This window comes from Schistocerca piceifrons, chromosome X (genome assembly GCF_021461385.2).
Source record: "Schistocerca piceifrons isolate TAMUIC-IGC-003096 chromosome X, iqSchPice1.1, whole genome shotgun sequence".
In the NCBI taxonomy this organism is placed as follows: domain Eukaryota; kingdom Metazoa; phylum Arthropoda; class Insecta; order Orthoptera; family Acrididae; genus Schistocerca; species Schistocerca piceifrons.
Window position 1 is genome coordinate 358,151,292 of NC_060149.1, and position 24,085 is coordinate 358,175,376.

Sequence of the window (24,085 nt, forward strand, 5' to 3'; positions counted from 1 at the left end):
ATATATTTTACTAGAACTGACATGTGATTGCATTTTCATGCAATTTGGGTGCATAGATCCTGAGAAACCAGTACCCAGAACAACCACCTCTGTCCGTAATAACTGCCTTCATACGCCTGGGCATTGAGTCAAACAGAGCTTGGATGGCGTGTGCAGGTAGAGCTGCCCATGCAGCTTCAACAAGATTCCACAGTTCATCAAGAATGGTGACTGGCGTATTGTGACGAGTTAGTTGCTCGGCCACCATTGACCAGACGTTTTCAATTGGTGAGAGATCTGGAGAATGTGCTGGCCAGGGCAGCAGTTAAACATTTTCTGTATCGAGAAAGGCCTGTACAAGACCTGCAACATGCAGTTGTGCATTATCCTCCTGAAATGTAGGGTTTCGCAGGGATTGAATGAAGGGTAGAGCCACGGGTTGTAACACATCTGAAATGTAACATCCACTGTTTAAAGTACCGTCAATACGAACAAGAGGTGACCGAGATGTGTAACCAATGGCACCCCATACCATCACGCCGGGTGATACACCAGCATGGTGATGACGAATACATGCTTCCAATGTGTGTTCACCACGATGTAGCCAAACACCGATGCGACCATCATGATGCTGTAAACAGAACCTGGATTCATCCGAAAAAATGTTTTGCTATTCATACACCCAGGTTTGTCCTTGAGTACACCATCACAGGTGCTCCTGTCTGTGATGCAGCGTCAAGGGTAACCGCAGCCATCGTCTCCGAACTGATAGTTCATGCTGGTGCAAACGTTGCCGAACTGTTCGTGCAGATCGTTGTCGTCTTGCAAACGTCCCCATCTGTTGACTCAGGGATCGAGATGTGGCTGCATGATCTGTTACAGCCATGCAGATAAGATGCCTGTCATCTCAACTGCTAGTGATACGAGGCCATTGGGATCCAGCACGGCGTTCCGTATTACCCTCTTGAACCCACCGATTCCATATTCTGCTAACAGTCATTGGATCTCGACCAACGCGAGCAGAAATGTCGCGATACGATAAACCGCAATCGTGATAGACTACAGTCCGACCTTTATCAAAGTTGGAAACATGATGGTACGCATTTCTCATCACAACAACGTTTCACCAGGCAACGCCGGTCAACTGCTGTTTGTGTGTGAGAAATCGGTTGGAAACTTTCCTCATGTCAACATGTTGTAGGCATTGCCACCGACACGAACCTTGTGTGAATGCTCTGAAAAGCCAATCATTTGCATATTACAGCATCTTCTTCCTGTCTGTTAAATTTCTGTAACCCATCATCTTCGTGGTGTAGCAATTTTAATGGCGAGTAGTGTACATTACTGCATACCTAACCACACAGTACATATTTAACATCTTTACCTTTGATGTAAGTAGTGTACTCCTGAAAGGAATGGTTTTAAAATTCCAGCAACATTTATTTAGTGACTATGGCTGTCCTTTTCACTTTCGACAAAAATCCTGTAAGATCTGCAACCACATTGGCAGTAAATTGTAAAACACCCCAATTGACAAAATAATGTTATTTATAATCATGTGATGCATTTTGGGAGAACACCATCAGATCTGTGGCGTGAAACGTACATGATGGGAAAAATAAAATTGGCCTGCGAAATATTTACAGCTAAAGTGATGCGGAATTGAACGTTACCGAGCAAGGTGGCCCAGTGGTTAGCACACTGGACTCGCATTCAAGGGGACGATGGTTCAAACCTGCAACCGACCATCCTGATTTAGGTTCTCTGCGATTTCCCTAAATTGCTTCAAACAAATGTCGAGATGGTTCCTTTAAAAGTGAATGACCCACTTCCTTCCCTATCCTTCCCTGGAATGCAAATGTAGCACTGTGCTTTATTTGTCCAACTTCGAGACACGTGTAGCAGCCCTGCCTGAGGGATAAAAGCAATAGTTTTTCCGTGTTTTGCTGTAGCCCTTCCAGTGTGTGAGGATTATTTGGGTACATCTGACCTTTGTTTGCCCCAAAGGTAAAAAACACGGAGAGAGATCAGGTAAAGGTGGCCAGGAGATTACAGTGTCTCTGCTGGTTGTCTGTTTCCTCACTGTCAACACCTCAGGCACTTGTGACAAGATTGTGAAGCCATTGTGTGCTGATGCTCCATATTGTTGAAATATCCATACAGTTGTTCACCTTCTGTGAGTTGATCCACATGGTGGATTAAGCAGTTTGCGGACATACCCCTTAGAATTCAGTTTGGTGAAAGAGTTATTTTTTGATGTTGACACCTGACATTGTGTGCCCAACACCAATCTTGAGATTTCGTTATGGCTCTTCAGAGTACTGATGGGGATTTTCTGATGTGTAGTGGTGCATATTTTGCAAGTTCACAATACACTGACAGGCTGAACCTGGTCCCATCAGAATAAATGGAAAAACTGAAGGTCCAAAAGTCCCAATTCCACTTCACTCAGAAACCACTAGCAGAATTCAATGTGCCAAAGTTCATCTGGGTGCCTTGACTCATGCACAACAGTAAATTTCTAAATGCAGGTCCCTTTGGATGATGATTTGACAAGATCTATAAATTCCTACTTGCACAGACAAACAACATTGAAACCTCGATTTAATTTGTTCCAGCCTTTCCTTCACTTTGAATAATGTTTTCTGATGTTAGAAAACTTTTTGGATATCTGTGGCTTTTATTTGCAGCAGAAACCTTATTTTTTCCTTTTTGCCACTAAGTTTTGCATTGCAGAACTTGACACAGGTTTTGCCAAAACCAGTCAGACTATTAAGCTAATAGTTCCACAAATGTTTTCACAAATTGATTTCGTATAACAGTCAACAATGATGCGTGGTATTTCATCGTGAGCACCATATTGTGTTACATTCAGCTGATAACTAAACATGTGTTCTCCTCTCACTTAAATGCAATGACACAGCAAAGTAGTCACTACAATGGGCAGCATATGAACGTGCACTGACATGTGAAAGCAACAGACTGGTACATTGAAATCGTAGTTCTCAGCATTGTGTGTGATAGTTATCCAGTTAATTAACAAGAGTCAATTTTGAGTCAGTCTTATGACTATATTCTGGGTCAGTTTTATTTTGCCCACCCTGTGCAATGTAAGACAATATATTAAAAGGAATACATTGCAAGAACTTGGTGAAACTGAGAAACATATGTATTAGAATCTGTGCAGAGTATCTTGCCACTTTCTACTCCATTCTGTAACACCATCAGTGCCCAGTCGACAATGGCAGTTCAATGCGGTACAAAGTAAACAATTTTTTCTGTAGGTGACGTTGAGAGAAGTAAGCCTTATGACATCAGTCATAAAAAAGGAATCAAATTACACTAATGACACCATAGCTAAAACATTCCAAACCTGCTAGAATTTTACCCTAGGAAGTGAGAAAAATTGGAATAAATCGGTACAAAAATGTCTTTCAAAGTGTTAAAAGCAGTATAGGAATGGCATAGTGATATTAAAATTGTGAGGAACCACTGCCGTATATGGCCTAATACGAGGGCTATCCACAAAGTACATTAGTTTTTGGAATTAAAAATAAATAAAGTATTGGAATTTTTTTTTATTATATACAGATGAAAGCCACACTTAAATACTACTTTTCTACATAGTTGCCATTTAAATTAAGGCACTTATTGTAGCGATGGACGAGCTTGGAAATATCTTCATTGTAAAATTCGGCCGCCTGCGCCTTCAACCACGTGGTTATCTCTTCTTTTGGGACAGAATATGTGTGATTTTTGTGGATTTCCTGGAAAGAGGCACTACAATAAACTCTCAAAGGTATTGCCAAACTCTGCACAACCTCAGGAAAGCAATACAAAACAAGCGCAGGGGAAAGTTGGGCGCAAAGATATTGCTGATTCACGACAACGCCCGGGCCCACACGCCAAATGCCACTCGTGAAGTTCTCGAATCTTTTAAGTGGGAGTTATTTCCTCATCCGCCGTACAGTCCCGACCTGGCACCGAGCGACTTCCACTTATTCCCAGCAATGAAGAAGTGGTTGGCTATGCAGCGTTTTGATGACGACGTACAGCTTCAAGAAGAGGTAACCATGTGGTTGAAGGCGGAGGCGGCCGAATTTTACGACGAAGGAATTTCCAAGCTCGTCCATCGCTACGATAAGTGCCTTAATTTAAATGACAATTATGTAGAAAAGTAGTATTTAAGTGTGACTTTCATCTGCATATAATAAAAAAAATTTCCAATACTTTATTTATTTTTAATTCCAAAATATAATGTACTTTGTGGATAGCCCTCGTAGCAGGTGGTGCTTGCAACATTGAGATCAGTTATTACAATTACACCACAGAAAATAATCACTCACTGCAGTTTCAAATTTCTACCAAGAAGGCTTCAAGCTGCTGAATTTGAACATAGGAATGTGGTGTGTATGGGAAAATTCAGCATGTAAATTTAAAACAATAGTCATGACAGTCATTATTTCAACCAACCCGTTTGAATACAAGCAGTGCAAAATGCAGGATGGGATAGTGACAATATTATGAAAAGGCCAAAAGCTAACTTGTTCTACAGCCTTTTTGTGGCGACTATCTGTCACTCAGTATCTCCGCCATGTGGTGAGTAGTAATCATTCCTTTTCGTAATGTGGTCATTATTTGAAAACAAGAGTACATGAGTCAAAACAGTAAAAGTTAAAAAATAAAACTTGAAAGGAAGGGAGTAAGGAAATCTATTACGATTAAAAGAAGTCACCGACAACTATAGCTTAGTAGCAAGTTACATTTTTAATATTGTGGTCATCAGCCACACCACCAGTGGGATGCTATACCCGACCCCAAAGAAAACAAGAGCACCACATCTGTGACAGTTGCAGCTCACAGTGCACAGAGACAAAACACAAAAAAAATGTATAAATGTTTAAATAGCTTCTAAGGAAGTTAAAAATTATTTTTTACTATTTGAAATGAGATGAGTGAGGAGTAAAACATAATTTGTATCTATAACATGAAATAAAATATTAAAAATACAGGTATTGATGAAGGTTTCTCAGGTCTCCAGCCGGGTGGTAGCGTTGATATCTCGCGATATCTCTGGCCAGAAGATGGGTAGTACGACACTTCCCAAAACGTTGCAAGATATCAATGCTACCACCCGGCTGGAGACCCGAGAAACCTTCATCAGTAGTTTACGCCGGGAAAGACTACAGTCACAAATACAGGTATTGCTTATAACTTAGACTTAAAACAATAAGTAAAATGTAACAGTGGCAACAAGTGTTTCCACAAAGAATACTCCAATACCGTGCTGTTCAGTTAACTTACGGAGGATCGGAGTTAGTCCAGATAGTCATCAAACGGGGCATAAAAGAAACATTTCTATGGTGTGAAAAGGTCTCTGTTATATGACATCAAGTATGGTGCACTTCAGTGCCAAATGTAAAATTTCTGTACTTCCATCAGTGGACCTTAATAAATGTTTATCGTCTCTTAGGTGGTACCTTAATGCAATCCAGTGGTTTTTTTTTCCCCAGACTTCAATGCAGGCATAAACACAATATTTTCCTAGTGCAGAAACATATCTTCATGTTAGTATTTCTAAATGCATATGTAATCTTATCATGAAATAGGTTGTCTTATGTGAATAATACATTTTTTCACCAAAGGTGGTTTTAGTGTGCTGAAAGAGTAGAATGGAACAATCTACATATATTTCTTGCTTCATACCCATTGTCCTGACAAAATTAGATAATAATATTGAGTTCACAATCACTGGTATTATGGCCAAGGTGTAATTTTGCTAGCCTACTAGTGTAGTACAAAAATAATTTACTTAGACAGTAAAGGGTGGTGGGAATCTTGGCTGATGATAACATCAGTGCAGATTTGTTTGTGGTAAAAATCCATAACTCCTAATTTGTTATCTATCTTCTTAACAGAAAGGTATAGATTATTGAGTAGTCCGTTTTTCTCAGTCACAATGTTGAACTTTTATACATGGATGCAAAGCATTCAATATGTAAGGCTGTTCCCTATGATGAAGGGGTAAAGTAAAGTATTTAAAAGAATGGGAAAACTGAATCAATTTGATGAATTCTACTACTGCCCCAAATCAGCTTTTTGAAACTTAATCCAAACTGTTCCATTTTATTCTTTTGGCATGAACAAAACCAAAACCACATGTGGAATGAAATTTTCACTCTAGAGTGGAGTGTGCACTGATATGAAACTTCCTGGCAGGTTAAAACTGTGTGCTGGACCGAGACTCGAATTCGGGACCTTTGCCTTTCGCGGGCAAGTGCTCTACCGACTGAGCTACCCAAGCACGACTCACGCACCGTCCTCACAGCTTTACTTCTGCCAGTACCTCGTCTCCTACCTTCCAAACTTTACAGAAGCTCTCCTGCGAACCTAGCAGAACTAGCACTCCTGAAAGAAAGGATATTGCGGAGACACGGATTAGCCACAGCCTGGGGGATGTTTCTAGAATGAAATTTTCACTCTACAGGGGAGTGTGCGCTGATATGAAACTTCCTGGCGGATTAAAACTGTGTGCCCAGGCTGTGGCTAAGCCGTGTCTCCGCAATATCCTTTCTTTCAGGAGGGCTAGTTCTGCTAGGTTCGCAGGAGAGCTTCTGTAAAGTTTGGAAGGTAGGAGACGAGGTACTGGCAGAAGTAAAGCTGTGAGAATGGGGCGTGAGTTGTGCTTGGGTAGCTCAGTCGGTAGAGCACTTGCCTGTGAAAGGCAAAGGTCCCGAGTTCGAGTCTCGGTCCGGCACACAGTTTTAATCTGCCAGGAAGTTTCAAAACCACATGTGGTTCGGAGAGAGATGCTTGTCGTAGTGCAGAAATACTGAGCTTTACTGTCTCTATAACTGTCACATAATTGTGAAAGTGTTATTGGTGCAGTATTTTGTGCACAAACTGAGCTCTCAATTATGTCCCATAAATGTTCGATGGGATTCGTGCTGGGCGATCTGGGTGGTCAAGTCATTTGCTTGAATTTTCCAGAATATTCTTCAGACCAGTTACGAAAAATTGTGGCTCAGCGACAGGACATTTTGTTAGAGAACATTAAGTCCGTGAATGCCAGCAAATGGTATCCAAGTAGTTGATAATAACCATTTCCAGTCAATGATCGGTTCAGTTGGACCAGAGGACCCAGTCCGTTCCAAGTAAACACAACCCACACTATGAGGGAGCTGCCATCCAGCTTGCACATTGCCTCATGACAGCTTGGGTCCAAAGCTTCATGGGGTCTGTGCCACACTGGAACTCTTATCATAAGCTCTTACCAACTGAAATGCAGACTCCTCTGACCAAGCCATGTGTCCCAGTCGTGTAGGGTACAACCAATATGGCCACGAGCTCAGGAGAGGCATTAAGGGTGATGATGTGCTGTTAGCAAAGACACTCGCATCAGTCGTCTGCTGCCATAATCCATTAATGCCAAATTTTGCTGCACTGTCCTAAGGGATATGTTCATCATACATCTCACATTGATTTCTGTGGTTATTTCATTCAGTGTTGGTTGTCCATTAACACTGACAACTGAATGCGAATGCCACTGCTCTCAGTTGTTAAGTGAAGACCGTAGGTCACGGTACTGTCTGCGGTGAGAGGTAATACCTGAAATTTGGTGTTCTCGGTACACTCTTGACACTGTGGGTCTGGGAGTATTGAATTACCTAATGATTTCTGAAATGGAATGTCCCATGCATGTAGTTCCAACTGCCATTCCACATTCAAAGTCTGTTAATTTCTGTCATGCCACCATAGTCATGTCAGAAGCTTTTTCACATGAATCACCTGAGTATACACAGGTGAGCGTAAACATTATGATCACCTGATTAAAAGTGTGTGGGTCCATCTCTGGAACGCAGTTCAGCAGTGATTCTGCGTGCCATCAATTCAATAACTACTTGGTAGGTTTCCAGATGTTTGTGCAACCAGGTGCCTATGCTCAGGTCATACACTTCCCATAGTTTATGGGTGGTTGGTTTGTGGATGCAGAGCTGGTGTGTGATAGTGTCCCAGATGGATTTCATTGGATTCGGATAAGCCAAATTTGATGGACAAGACATCAACCTGAGTTAACTATCATGTTCCTCAAACTGTTGCAGCATGATTGTGGCCTTGTTTCATGGACAGTTATCCTGCTGAAAGATGCCATCGCTATTGGGGAAGACACCAAGCATAAAGGATTACAGGTGGTCCCTAATAGTGTTCACATAGTCTACAGCTGCCGTGGTGGTAGTCCAGGTGAATGTCTCCCATAGCACAATACTGCTTCCACCGTCACGCACCTGTGGTGAACTGCACCCAGGTGACAGTGTATCTGCACACAACCATCGACCTGGTTTAACAATAAATGGGATTCATCTTACCAGGTGACACGATTCCATTGATCTGTGGTCCAGTCACAATAATCCTGTGCCCTCTGAAATCATAATCAACCATGTTGTTTGGTCAGCATGGGGCCACATAGGGGTCTTCTGCTCCAGAACACAATGTTAAATACTGGACACTGAACAGTGAGCCCAAAAACACTTTTGCCTGCTCCAGCACTGTACTCTTTCATCATACCTGCCACAGATCACCGCCTATCCTGATTTAGAGAGTGGGTAAGCCTCAGATCCATGTGTTCTGTGATTAGGTATGGACATCCAATTTCTTGTCACCTACTTGTGGTTTCAGCATTCTTCAACCACTTTCCATAGATGCCCAAGACAGTAGCATGCGGACAGCTGACCACCTTAACTATTTCCGAGATGCTCGCTCCCAGGCACTGGGCCACAACAATCTTGCTTTTGTCAAAGTCACTTAAGTCAGCAGATTTGCACATTTGTGCCACTTATCACTGAAATGATTCCCCATTCATCTCTGCTCCGTTTGTATACTTCTCTTACTGCATCACACGCTCTCAGAGCCTCCAGGCAGCATACCTTGTGGTGGGCAGTGGTCGTAATGTTTTGGCTCGTCAGTGTAAATGACAGCTCCACCAATGCACTGCTATTTTATACTCTGTGTAAGCAATACTGCCACCATCTGTTTATGTGCATATCACTACCCCATGACTTTTTCACTTCATTGTATTGAGCAGACAATGTGTGATATCAAAATGTGTTTCAGGGATCACACTTAAATCAGTATTTAGCGTGTTAGGATGTCACCACAAAAAAGCAGATGATCAGGTTACAAATGAAAAAAAAATTTCAGCACATATTAGGTTTTTCCCTGAAGAAAATTTGGATTAACTCTGATCCTTTGTAGGTTAATTAAATTACAACATATTGGTTATTATCTTGTAAAAATCTTGTCACTAATGACACATTTTACTTACCTTTTAAAGTCGCTTTAAGTTGTAAGCAATATCTGAATTTTAAAAACTTCATTTCGTGTTATGTTATAGATACAGTGTGTATTTTGTTCCTTACCTGTCCCATTTAAAATTGTAAAAAATGTTTGAAATATTTTTAGAAGCTGCTTACATGTTAATACATTTCATTTCATGTTTGGCCGTGTGTGCTGCAATCTGCAGTTGTCATGGATGTGGCTCTTTTGTTTCTATTTGGTTCAGATACGGCATCCCAGTGTCAGGAAGTCATTTCTGAAAGTATTCGTATGGAGTGTAGCCATGTATGGAAGTGAAACATGGACGATAAATAGTTTGGACAAGAAGAGAATAGAAGCTTTCGAAATGTGGTGCTACAGAAGAATGCTGAAGATTAGATGGGTAGATCACATAACTAATGAGGAAGTATTGAATAGGATTGGGGAGAAGAGAAGTTTGTGGCACAACTTGACCAGAAGAAGGGATCGGTTGGTAGGACATGTTCTGAGGCATCAAGGGATCACCAATTTAGTATTGGAGGGCAGCGTGGAGGGTAAAAATCGTAGAGGGAGACCAAGAGATGAATACACTAAGCAGATTCAGAAGGATGTAGGTTGCAGTAGGTACTGGGAGATGAAAAAGCTTGCACAGGATAGAGTAGCATGGAGAGCTGCATCAAACCAGTCTCAGGACTGAAGACCACAACAACAACGGCATCCCATTGGTGTCATTAATTAAATTGTAGTGACTGATGGATTTTTGGTGGCGTAATTCAACTTGCAACTAAGCTAAAATCATCAATTTTTCCTTTTAATCATAATAAACGTAGTGCTCTCATCTTTCCACATCTTCAAGTTTTATACATTGACAGAAAAAAATTGCAACATCAAAAAATAATTAATGTAGAGTAACAAAATTTAACATTGTAAGATAACAAGCTAATGTAATTGCGATGTCAGCCATTGCAAATGTGAAATCCTGGTATATTAATAACTGGTGTAACTGCCAGAATGTTGAACGCAAGCATGCTATCGTGCATGCATTGTGTTGTACATGTCACCGTATGTCAGTTTGTGGGATGGTGTTCCATGTCTGTTGCACTTGGTCCATCAATACAGGGACAGTTAATGCTGTTTAGTGGATGAAGCTGGAGTTATCATCTGATGGTATCCCATATTTGCTCGATTGGAGACTTCAGGAGGCCAAGGCGACCGTCAACATTGTATAGAGCATGTTGGGTTACAACAGCTGTATGTGGGTGAGCATTATCCTTTTGCAAAACTCCTCATGAAATGCTGTTCGTGAATGGCAGCACAACAGGTTGAATCACCAGTTTGATGTCACAAATTTGCAGTGAGGGTGTATGGGATAACTGCAAGAATGCTCCTGCTGGCACATGAAACTGCTCTCCAGACTAACTTCAGGTGTAGGTTCAATGTGTGTAGCACACCGACAGGTTAGTTGCAGACCCTCAACTGGCCTCCTCCTAACCAAGACACGGCCATCACTGACACTGAGGCAGAACCAGCTTCCACCACAAAACACTACAGATCTCCATTCTGCAGTCCAATGAGCCTCACTTGACACAGCTAAAGTCACAAATGACAGTGGTTTGAGGTAAGTGGAATGCATGCTACAGGGCATCTGGCTCGGTGTGCTCTTGAAGTAAGCAGTTTGTAATAGTTCGTTGTGTCACTGTGGTGCAAGCTGCTTCTCAAATTGCTGCTACAGGTGCAGTACAATGTGCCAGACTCACGCGCTGATCACGATGGTCTTCCCTTGTGGTAACGTCACGTGGCTGTCTGGAGCCTGGTCATCTCGCGACTGTACATGCTCATGACCACCACTGCCAGTAAACATGTGCAGTGGTTACATTCCTGCCAATCTTTCCACAGTATTGCAGAAAGAATATCCAGCTTCTCGTAGTCCTATTACACGACCTCATTCATACTCAGTGAGGTGCTGATAATGACATGTTTTTCGCTTTAAAGGCACTGTTGACTGACATCAACTCCCTGAGTAGAATCTCAAAGGTACCTAACACTCATGACTGTTGAAGTGTGTTGAAAGCAAACCCGATATGCATCCCCATAGTGGCATACTAGAGCCACTCTTATGTGACAACTCCTTCATATTGCAATTTTTTTCCGTCACCGTAATTATTGAAGTAGTTGTAATCTTAGTTTGTCAGGTAAAATCGCTTTTAACATTTTGATTGAAATTTATGTCCTTGGCTAGTTCAAATTGTGTCGCTTCCAATGTTCAAATTCCAGCAGCTATTAGAATGGTGCAACTACAGCCTTGTTAGTACAGTTTGATTCCTTTGCTTGCACTATGCATGTATATATAGCTAAATAATACATGTACTTTAAAAAGAAATAGTGACATAACAGTCATGACTGACACAGATTTACGAATAAAGGGGACCACTCACCGAATAGGAGAAGTGTTGATTCATCGGCAGGTGCGCACAATTGAGAATGAATACTTGCTAGTTATTACTGATGTCATAGGCATTACTGTCACTGCTACCACCTACTTGCAAAATTGTTTACCTTGTTCTATGTTGAACTGCCTTAGTCAGTTAGGCACTGATTGTTTTATGGAATGGAGTAGGAAGTGATGAGGTACTCTGTATTGATTCTAATGCGTATGTTTCTCAGCTTCAGTGTGTTGTTGCAGTGTTTAATATATTGTATGTTTCATGCCACTGATCTGGTGATGGGTTCCTCCCAACACACATAATGAGTTAATGATAAAATTGTGTTTAAGACAAATGTTTCGCCGGTTAGAATTATTCTTTTCAAGTTGATAATATAATCTTTTTACCTATGTGTGTAAGTCAGGTGATATTAATTCATTATGTTATTTTCCAGGTTTCAATGTAGAAACGGTGGAATACAAGAACATATGCTTCACTGTGTGGGATGTAGGTGGTCAAGATAAGATAAGACCACTGTGGCGCCATTATTTCCAAAATACTCAGGGCTTAATTTTTGTCGTTGACTCCAATGACAGAGAAAGAATTGGTGAAGCAGAAAAGGAACTACAGAATATGGTAAAATAGTACACACACTTAAGTTTGTGTAATTGTTACATTTGTGTTACTTTTGAGGTACCTGTCATCTAATGGGAATCATTGAAATGAGACTTGAATATTTCAAATCCAATAATCATGAGTGTATAAGTTAATACAGTCACATAAAAAAAGAATCATGAATTAAAGTATGATGAATCATCACATTTGTTAAAATAGTGTGTGCCCGGCACCACCTTTCATGTTATGACTTTTCAGGACATAGTAGTTCGATAGATAAGTACATACATTCCTAACATAATGTCTCCCATTTCAAATTCCCCATCGTAATTTGATGGTGAGTGACAGTATATCTGTCTTGGATTGTACACTTTCAGATGCACAAGCTAAGTGAAAGTTACTTAATGAAATCCTTGGCCGAAGTGCCAGTCAGGAGGATGCACTGATTGCAAAATGTTTCTTAAGAACAGCTGATGGGTTTGAATACCTCTGCATTTCATATTATCCAGTCATTATTAACTACTTGGAGTTGTAGTGCACTGGCCTACCCAAATTTTGAACATTCAGTAGCAGGAGTATCTGTGTGTATTGGGATAATAGAGTGGGCAAAGTATTTGGTACCTGTATCTGGAAAATGTGATAAACCAAGTAAAATAAGCTTGAGAAAAGAAGTCTGTCTGTGATCAAAACAGGATCTCTTACCATTCCATTTTTAGTGCATATCAGTGCTCAGTACTTTTGTATTTCAGCAGAACCTTCAGTCATTAATGGTTTTGAATACTTCGCCAGTAAACAGTTTCATTTGAGCAAAAGTGAAAATGGCAGTTTGTCATATTTTGTTTGCAGTTCAGAGTACTTCCATGATAAGTCAGAACCTACTCTTAAGCAATTGTGTCTGAATGTGGTTTTAAAGTCTATGAAGATTTTTTTTTTATGAATCCTATTCTGCTTCTGTCAGAGATTCTTCCACTCTTCATCCGTACTAAGCAAAAAGTTCAAAATGTTGCACTTCTTTCAGTGCTCAAGTTCCATACTTATCCTGTGTTGGTTTTTCTGTAGTTATTGTGAATCAATTCATGTAAATGTTGAGATGATTATTTCAGCAAAGTTATGGTTGATTTCTTGTCTCCATTTGTATCCAACTGAACTAGTGTTGATGGACATGAGTCATGGCCTCATTGTTATGTTTTTGTGGTCTTCAATCTGAAGAATGATTTGCTGCAGCTCTCCATCCTACTCCATTCTGTCCAAGCCTCATCACCTCCAAATAACTGCTGCAACCCATATCCTTCCAAACCTGCTTACAGTAGTCCTCTCTTAGTCTCCTCCTAAAATTTTTATCCCCTACACTTTCCTCCAAAACTAAACTGTCAATGCCTTCCTGTCTCCCCCCCCCCCCCCCCCAACCCCCACCCCTGCGGGCCCGGGGGTTAGAATAGGCCCGAGGTATTCCTGCCTGTCGTAAGCGACAACTAAAAGGAGTCTCACACCTTTCAACCTTTATGTGATGGTCCCCTGTAGGCTTTGACCCCCATTTTTAAAAATTTTCACGAAGAGCAATCTGTAGCATACTTTCTCGTTGTGGCATTGCAGTCCTGCTCATCCTCCACCTCTGTATATCCCTCCCCCAATGCATTGCTTTAAGTGCTGGAAGTTTGGGCATATATCTTCTCGCTGTACTTCCAACATCACATGTCGAGATTGTGGATGTCTATCCCACCCCAATACCCCATGTGTCCCGCCTCCCATCTGTGTCAACTGCAGAGACCATCATTCCCCTTGCTTACCAGACTGCAAGATTTTACAGCAAGAAAGGAAAATCATTGAATAAAAGATCCTGGACAGGCTGGCCTTCACTGAGGCCAAGAGGATATCTGAGCACCTACATCCTGCGGCTGTGACCTCATCTTATGCCGCCACTGTGAGAACATTTGTAGCCCCATCAGTTCTGCGATTTCCAGTCGTCTCTGAGAGTTGGAAGACTACAACTGCTCCCTTGATGGTGGGGGGCACTTCCCTCCCTGTTGCTCTTGCACCACCCACTCAGTGAAGTCCTCCCAGCCAGGGAAACCCAAGGAGCAGCGAGAGAAATCCAAAAGGAAGGTCCCCAAGACAAAGGGAATTGTGGTGGCACCCACACCACCACTACCTCCAAGCTCTGCGTCTGTGGATGAGGTGGAGATTCTGCTGTCCGCTGAGGACCTAGATCTCGCCGGACCCTCAGACAAAATGGATATAAACTATTCAGGCAAAAAGTCGGTGGCAGCAGGTGACCCTGAGGCATGAACTGCCTCATTGAATCTTCCATGCCTTCCCAGCGTCATGATCATGTCATCTTCCAGTGGAATTGTGGCAGTTTTTCCACCGCCTGGCTGAGCTATGGCAACTGTTAAGCTTCACACCTGCTGTCTGCATTGCCCTCCAGGAAACGTGGTTCCCGGACCCGTGCACCCCGTGACTATAAGGGATATTACAGTAACCATAGTGACTATAATCGAGTGTCAGGTGGAGTTCACGTTTATGTCCTAAACTCAGTCTGTAGTGAACATGTGCCCCTTCAAACCCCTCTTGAAGCTGTGGTATCAGAATGACGACGCAGAAAATAACTGTCTGCAATGTACACACTACTGGCCATTAAAATTGCTACACCAAGAAGAAATGCACGTGATAAATGGGTATTCATTGGACAAATATATTATACTAGAACAGACATGTGATTACATTTTTGCGCAATGTGGGTGCATAGTCTTGAGAAATCAGTACCCAGAACAACCACCTCTGGCCGTAATAACGGCCTTCATACGCCTGGGCATTGAGTCACACACAGCTTGGATGGCGTGTACAGGTACAGCTGCCCATGCAGCTTCAACACGGTACCACAGTTCATAAAGAGTAGTGATTGGTGTATTGTGACGAGCCAGTTACTCAGTCACCATTGACCAGATGTTTTCAATTGGTGAGAGATCTGGAGAATATGCTGGCCAGGGCAGCAGTCGAACATTTTCTGTATCCAGAAAGGCCCGTACAGGACCTGCAACATGCGGTCGTGCATTATCCTGCTGAAATGTAGGGTTTCACAGGGATCAAATGAAGAGTAGAGCCACGGGTTGTAACACATCTGAAATGTAATGTCCACTGTTCAAAGTGCCGTCAATGCGAACAAGAGGTGACTGAGATGTGTAACCAATGGCACCCCATACCATCACGCTGGGTGATACACCAGTATGGCGATGACGAATACACGCTTCCAATGTGTGTTCATTGCGATGTTGCCAAACACCGATGCCACCATCATGATGCTGTAAACAGAACCTGGATTCATCCAAAAAAATGTTTTGCGATTCGTGCACCCAGGTTCGTCCTTGAGCACACCATCGCAGGCGCTCCTGTCTGTGATGTGGTGTCAAGTGTAATCGCAGCCATGGTCTCCGAGCTGATAGTTCATGCTGCTGCAAACATCGTTGAACTGTTCATGCAGATGGTTGTTGTCTTGCAAACGTCCCCATCTGTTGACTCGGGGATCGAGACGTGGCTGCACGATCCGTTACAGCCATGCAGATAAGATGCCTGTCATCTGGACTGCTAGTGATAAGAGTCCGTTGGGACCCAGCACGGCATTCCGTATTACCCACCGATTCCATATTCTGCTAACAGTCGTTGGATCTCGAGCAGCAATGTCATGATACGATAAACCGCAATCGCGATAGGTTACAATTCGACCTTTGTCGAAGTCTGAAACCTGTTGGTACGCATTTCTCCTCCATACACGAGGCATCACGACGACGTTTCACCAGGCAACGCTGGTCAACTGCTGTTTGTCAGCACATTGTAGGTGTCGCCACCGGTGCGCCAACCTTGTGGTAATGCTTTGAAAAGCTAATCATTTGCATATCACAGCATCTACTTCCTATAGGTTAAATTTCGTGCCTGTAGCACGTCATCTTCGTGGTGTAGCAATTTTAATGGCCAGTAGTGTATCTTCCTCCAGATGGCGTAGTATCCCTGAATGTATTAGCTGCACTGATTGATCAATTCCCTAAACCTTTCATACTTTTGGGAGATTTAAAAGCCCATAACCCCTTGTGGGGTGGCACTGTGCTTACTGGCCGAGGCAAAGATGTCGAAGCTTTACTGTCTAAGTTTGACCTCTGCCTCTTAAATACTGGCACCACACATTTCAGTGTGGCTTGAGGTAGTTACCTCGGCCATTGCTTTATCAATTTGCAGCCCGGGGCTTCTCCCATCTATACACTGGAGAGCACATGACAACCTGTGTGGTAGTGACCACTTCCCATCTTCCTGTCACTGCCCCGGCACCAAGCCCACGGACGCCTTATCAAACGATGGAAGCAGGAGTGTTGGCAGAGATACATCTCGACAATTGGGTGCCATACATCACCTTCCCAAGTCTGGGCAAAGATCAAACTTGTTGTCGGGTACCAGACCCCCAACAGGTGTTCACGGTGTTAACATAAATGGCGTTTTATCTACCGATGCAAACGCGATTGTTGAGCACTATGCTTGAGCCTCTGCATCAGAGAATTACCCCCCAGCCTTACGCACTCTCGAACGGCGGCTGGAAGGAAAAGTCCTCTCATTTACTACGCGCCACAGTGAAACCTATGACGCCCCATTTACAGAGTGGGAGCTCCTCAGTGCCCTTGCACATTGCCCCGATACGGCTCCTGGACCAGATCAGATCCACAGTCAGATGATTAAACATATCTCATCTGACTACGAGCAACATCTCCACATCATCTTCAACCGGATCTGGTGCGATGGCATTTTTCCATCGCAGTGGTGGAAGAGCACCATCACTCTGGTGCTCAAACCCGGTAAAAACCCACTTGATGTGGATAGCTATCGGCCCATCAGCCTCACCAACGTTCTTTGTAAGCTGCTGGAATGTATGGTGTGTCGGCAGTTAGGTTGGGTCCTAGAGTCACATGCCCTACTGGCTCAATGTCAGGGAGGCTTCCAACAGGATCGCTCTACTACTGATAATCTTGTGTGCCTAGAGTTTGCCATCCGAACAGCCTTTTCCAGACGCCAAAATTTGGTTGCTTTTTTTTAAATTTTATTTACGAAAAGCGTATGATATGACCTGGCGACATCATATCCTTCACACGTTATACGAGTGGGGTCTCAAAGGCCTGCTCCCGATTTGTATACAAAACTTCCTGTCGCTTCGTACTTTCTGTGTCCAAGTTGGTGCCTCCCATAGTTCCCCCCATGTCTCTGTTTTTAGTGGCCATTAATGGTCTAGCAGCAGCTGTAGGGCCGTCCGTCTCACCTCTGTGCTCCACCAGTACTGGTGTTGCTAAGTGGCGGTTACAGGGAGCAATCCACAAGTCGCAGTCATATGCTCTATCCCACAGTTTCCAGTTTTCGCCGCAAAGTTGTATGTTGTGCACTTCTGTGGGCGTCATACTGTTCATCCAGAACCAGAACTTTACCTTAATTCGATTCTTAGGACTGGTTTTCTATGCTTGATGGACTTGGCTTCCTCACCTTCATCAGCTTAAGGGGAAGTGCTGGCAGCACCTCAGTACCCTCTGCTGCCTGAGCAAAACCAACTGGGGTCCAGATCGTTCTACACTGCTGCAGCTGTACAGAGCCCTTGTTCAATCCTGCCTTGACTATGGGAGTATGGTTTATGGTTTGGCAGCGCCCTCAGCGTTGCATTTTCTCGACCCAGTGCACCACTGTGGCATTCGCCTAGCGACAGGAGCTTTAAGGACGAGTCTGCTGACCAGCGTCCTGGTAGTGGCCGGAGACCCTCCATTGTAGGTTAGGCCTGCGCAACTGCTGATTAGTTATGTTGCACACGTTGGTAGTTCTCCTGCGCATCTGAATCACGGTCTCCTTTTCCCACCCACGGCGGTTCATCTCCCATATCCGCAGCCCAGGTCACGGCTTCCAATTGCAGTTCGTGTCCGATCCCTTCTTTCTGAACTGGAGTCCTTGCCATTACCACCTATACTTGAGGTCCATTCACGCACACATCCATGGTGTACATGTAGGCCACAGCTTTGCCTGGACATTTCACATGGCCCTAAGGACTCAGTTAACCCTGCGGCTCTCTGCTGCCACTTCCTCTTGATTATTGTCAACTGCCGAGGCCACGAAATGGTTTACACTGATGGCTCGATGGCTGATGCTCACGTCGGCTTCACGTATGTCCATGGAAGACATACTGAACAGCATTCCTTGCCCAATGGCTGCAGTGTTTTCACTGCCAAGCTGGTGTCTACATCTCTTGCTCTTGAGCACATGTGTTCATGCCCCGAGGAATCGTTCGTTGTGTGTACTGACTCCTTGAGCAGCCTACAAGCTATCGACAAGTGCTACCCTTGCCATCCTTTGGTGGGGTGTCCATCCAGGAGTCCATCTATGTCCTGGACCAGTCCTGTTGATCAGTGGTGTTTGTGTGGACCCCAGGGCACGTGGGAATCCCAGGCATTGAACTTTCCAACAGGCTGGCCAAACAGGCTACACAGAAACCACTTCTTGAGATGGGCATCTCCAAAACTGACCTGTGTTCTGTCTTAAACTGCAGGGTTTTTTGGCTTTAGGAGATGGAATGACATAACAGTACCCACAGCAAACTGCGTGCCATTAAGGAGACTACGAATGTGTGGAGGTCTTCCATGTGGGCCTCTTACAGGGAATCAGTTGTCCTCTGCCGGATCCGCATTGGCCACGCTTGGGTGACCCATGGTTGCCTCAGTGTCAGTGCGATGCCCGGTTGACAATGGCCCATATTCTGGTGCACTGTCCCACTTTGACTGCTCAGCGATGAAATCGTGGGGTACCGGCCTCATTGCTGCTCATTTTATCTGACAACACCTCATTGGGTGATTTAGTTTTACGTTTTATTCGTGAGGGTGGGTTTTATCATTTGATCTCAGTTTTAGCACATGTCCTTTGTCCCTCTGTGTCCTCCACCCTAGTTCTTTTAGGGTGGAGATTTTAATGTGTTGCAGAGTGGCTGGCGTTTCCTTTTTATTCTCGTGGTCGGCCAGCCACTGTAATCTTCTTTCTTGTTTCAATCTCTTCTGTTTCTAGCGTCTCTGTTTTCTTGTCCTCTTTTGTTCTTTTTAGTGTCCCTTGCCTTTCCTTCATTCTTGTGGTTTTTCCTTTCTTTCTGTTTTGTGCTATATGTCTCGTCTGTTTTATTGTAATACTTGTGGCATTGTTTTATTAGGAACAAGGGACCGATGACCTTGTAGTTTGGTCCCCCCCGCCCCCCTCTTTTAAACCAACAAACCAACCGACCAACCTTGGACTATAACTGCAGTGTGGTTTCGGCAGAAGTTGTAAATAATCTTAAGCTCTCTGTATTTTAACGATGCTACCTCCAGATTTTCAAAACGTATTCCACTTGGCATGGTCAAATACTATAAAAATAGGTTTGCTACTGCTTAACGCGCCTTCTAAGACAAGACAGTGTGTTAATATTGCCTCACGTGCTCCAATGTTTCTCCAGAATCGAAACTGATCTTCACTAAAGGCAGCTTCTACTAATTTCTCCAGTCTTCTGTAAATCATTTGTGTTAGTATTTTGCAGCCATGACTTATAAACTGATAGTTCGGAAATATCTTAAATGTAAGCAGCTGCTTTATTTGGTATTGGAATTATTAGATTCTTTTTTAAGTTTGTAGGTATTCTGCGTGTCTCTTACATCTTGCACCCTAGGTGTAATAGTTTCGTCATGGCTTGCTCTCCCTAGAATATCAGAAATTCTGACGGAATGTGTACTCCAGGGGCCTTTTTTTGGCATAGATCTTTCAATACTCTGTCATATTAGTCTCGCAGTATTGTATCTTCCATCTCATCTGCATGTATGTTCTCTTCCCTTTCTATATTATTTCCCTTGTATAGCCCCTGTGTACTCACTCCACCTTTCCTTTCTTTGCTTAGTGCTGGTTTTCCATAGGAGTTCAAAAGCCTTCTTTAATTTTCCTTTAGTTGGTATCAGTCTTTTATCCAGTAAAATAACCTTACATTTGTACTGTAGCCATTTTGCACTTTTTGTCAATCTCAATTTTTAGACATTTCTATTCCCTATGTGACCCTTTGCTGCCTTCACTATTTCTTTCAAAGCAGCTGATTCAGCTTCCACTGTATCCCTTTCCCCTGTTTCAGTCAATCACTGCGTAATGCTCCCTCTTAAACTCTCAACATCATATGGTTCTTTCAACTTATTTGCGTCAGTCTCTTTAATTTCTTACCATCTTGTAATTTCTTCAATTATAATCTACAGTTCATAACCAATATATTGTGGTTATTCCACATATTACCCTGGAAATGTCTTACAGGGACATTAAATCATTTTGATCTATCCTTAATTCCATCCTTTGTCATTTTGTATATTTCAGATGGAGTGCTGTTCAAAGTTTTAACTATCTGCTGCTCCTGCTACAAGATAGTTAAAATTGCAACACTTTGGAATTTTTTTTGGTGCTGCTCCTTGATTCTGTATATTTTTATGCAAATGCATATGGCTGCAGCTCCTTTCGCTTTTAAGTAAAAAATGCACCTTCTACACATTTCAAGTTTGCTTCAATGTTGATTTTCTGTTGCAGGCTCTACATTGTACACACTCTGAGATACTATTCAGGAAACTTGATGTTGTCCATTCCTTGGGTTAAATAATGTTAGTCATTTGTATGTGAGGCATTCATGTATGTATATGCTTATGGTTGGTTGCTGTATGTGAATGGGTTAACACTTTAGCATGTGTGTTCATTTGATATATGAATCGTACTGTTCAAAAACCACCATTATATAATCTCTCTTCCCAGTTAACTACATCAAGTACTTCATAGCAGTATTAATTATTAAAATATATTTGAAATACTGTGATCTTAAGTAGTTCAAGAAATTGCCGCATTACTGAATTAATCAAATGATTATATAGAGGCTAGCATGTTTTTCATAAATATCAAAGTAATAGTTTTCTGTGAACATCATGATAGGATCCTGTCTTTGCCATGACTGTCTGCTTTTACATTTTTTAAACACTGTAGCAGTCTTGCAAGCAATTTGAGTACTAAGTTAGCTACTTAGCAGCATGTAACACCCCCCCTCCCCCTTTTGTTCACCCAGTTGTGTGTCATGGTGTGAATTCCGTCATGTGACATTGCAAATACCATCTGTCACTTGTTGAGTTTGGTTGGAGATGGGATCATGAGGTCACAGTGTTTGTATGTATCTTGATGATGCCCCCGGTGTTCTTTATGGGACTGAGGTCAGGTGACCAGGAGAACCTACCAGCACCATTCAGACAAGAGTTATGTGGTGTTATATAGGCTTTTGAATGGACAGGTCATCTGTCGTGTGCTACAGACAAAGAAATGCACATGGTTGGGTGATGACAGACATTTCAGGGCCTCACTTCAACCCATGTGAAAATCTCCAACATGTGAATATCTATGGGTCATGTGTTCACAGTACCATGTTCGTAAACAGAATACAGTGCGTGTGTGATTTTTTTATGCCCTTGTACCTTGCCATTGCTGTGCACCATACTTCATGTCCAAGATACCTTTTTCCATGCTCGGAGTCCATTGGTGGTTCTGCATCTGTGTTAATCTTGGTGCTCTGTGATGTGCAGTAAGGAGAGTTGCATTTGACAGACCAAAAAGTGGTGGTGGAAAGTTAATCCAGTGCAACACTGACATGTCAGTTTTCTGAGTTATGTGGAGAACACAAGGGAGAGAAGCTGCTACTTGAAATATTATGCAAAAATGATCCTATATGGACTCAAGACTTGTTTAAAGATGACATGAAAGCTTTTATGCTAATAAAATACATTTTGTTAGCTATAGATGCATTACATAACACTTAACAGAGAATGTTTTGTTGATTGTCACTATAACTGAGTGATCAATTCATCTGATTTTAACCCTCACAAATATATATGGGATGGCTCTGGCTTCTGAAAATATACTACTACTATTAAAACAAACACCATCTGCCCAGCCACAGTGTCCCCCTCAGCCCTCAGGTGTCACTGGATGTGGATACAGAGGGGCATGGGGGTCAGTACACAGCTCTCCCAGTCATTGCCAGTTTTCATGACCACCTCCTACTACTACTACTACTACTACTACTACTACTAATAGTAGTAGTAGTAGTAGTAGTAGTAGTACTGTATAATGGAAGGACAAAAGTTGTTAAAAGCTGGTTATTTAGTTTCATAACAGCTGCAACTCACACTGAAGTTTTCTTATGACAGGTAAAACATTGTGATAGTGGAGAATCCAGTAAGTGTGTGAAAACTGGATGTTAGTCTGCAACACCCATCCGTGGTAATGAACTATCAAACACATTACGGTAAAATCAAGTTTTAATTGTAGTGTAATTGAAACATCCTGCTGCATTTCTTGGTAGAATGACAGTTTGCGCAAATGTGAGGAGGCTGAACAACAGAGCAAATGTGTGGCCATAATGTGGAGGCTTCATGGTGATAATTGACTCTACTAATTAGGGTTTGTAGAGAAAAATATCTGTTGTGACCAGCAGAATGCAATGTTTTCTGATGAATCAGTATTCTTCACAGTGAATTATGTTTTGGTATGAGTAGGCCACATGGTGTCTATTTCCAAATTTATCCCTAAGTCATCTCTCAGTGTCTGTGTGAATGTGGTAGCTTGGATCTGTATGTGTATGTGTGGACTTGGAATGGTTCACAGGATAGTTGGCCAACTTGATGCTGCCCAGTAGACTCAATCAGTGTGACAACTACCTCGTGAAATATTAATCTGTCTCTAGTAGGATCAGTGGTCAATATATGTCAGGTATGGTGCTGGAATTGGTTGCAGAACAAAATGAGATTTCCCATGTTGATTGACCTCTTTCTGCACCAGACCTATGACCAATTGAAAGATTATGGGTGCAGGTGAAGTGGACCGTGTAAGAAAATTTGCCCAACCCTTTGCCAGGAAGGGTTGGAGTCTAGCTGCCTGGGAGGAGATGGCAAAAAATGAGAGATTTATTACTCACCTGGCAAAGTCCCTTGCAGGCTGCAGGTGGTCATTGACATGGAAGGCTTTGGATGGAATATCAAGTGCTAAAGATACTACACGCTCTCCCCTTTTGAGTGTTAAAAAAATTTTTCAGGAATTGACAACAGCTTGCTCAGTTAATTTAATTTTCTCTATAGAATAAACAAATTTATTCAGTAAAACAAAAAATAATTACAGGAAGTTTGATTTGATCTGTATCTTGCCATTGTACAGAGGCTTGTACTTTCTTTTCCGTGTCTCACCCCCTAGGAATGACATGGAGCAAACTTTCTTGTGTTTTTAGAAGGTACATGCTAAGTGTCAATAAGGTCAGTACCTCAATCACAAGTGTCCTTTACTTTGATGAGCAATTATGTACATTCTGTAATGTGATGGACTTATGTGTAAAATGGTGGGCACTTAAAACATTAAACCACTGTCATGTGTAAGAGATGTGACTAAAAAATAATGGGAATTTGTGTTTTTCATAAAGAATCTTTATTTATTTATTCATCATCATCCACTCTATAGGGGACTGATGACCTTAGCTGTTTAGTCCCCCCTTAAACATCCCAACAACCACCACCACCACTCTATCCCCGTCAAAGTAATTCCCCTAAGATACAATACACTTGTGCCAGCACTTTTTCCAATCTTGGAAGTACTTTTGGAACTTCCTTTTCATTATGGTGTTCAGCTGCTTCAGCGATTCTGTTTTTATCTTGTCTATGGTGGCAAAACAA

The 24,085-nt window shown here is 42.4% G+C and overlaps 1 protein-coding gene across 1 annotated transcript in view; it reads left to right on the forward strand.

Annotated features, from left to right (window-relative positions):
- The window catches only part of LOC124721769 (ADP-ribosylation factor 2), a 42,949-nt gene that overhangs the window by 14,440 nt on the left and 4,424 nt on the right, over nucleotides 1-24,085 (forward strand). Inside the window, exon 3 of the mRNA XM_047246879.1 lies at nucleotides 12,169-12,350. Within this exon, the coding sequence (XP_047102835.1) occupies nucleotides 12,169-12,350 (182 nt within the window). The remainder of the gene's footprint in view (nucleotides 1-12,168; nucleotides 12,351-24,085) is intronic.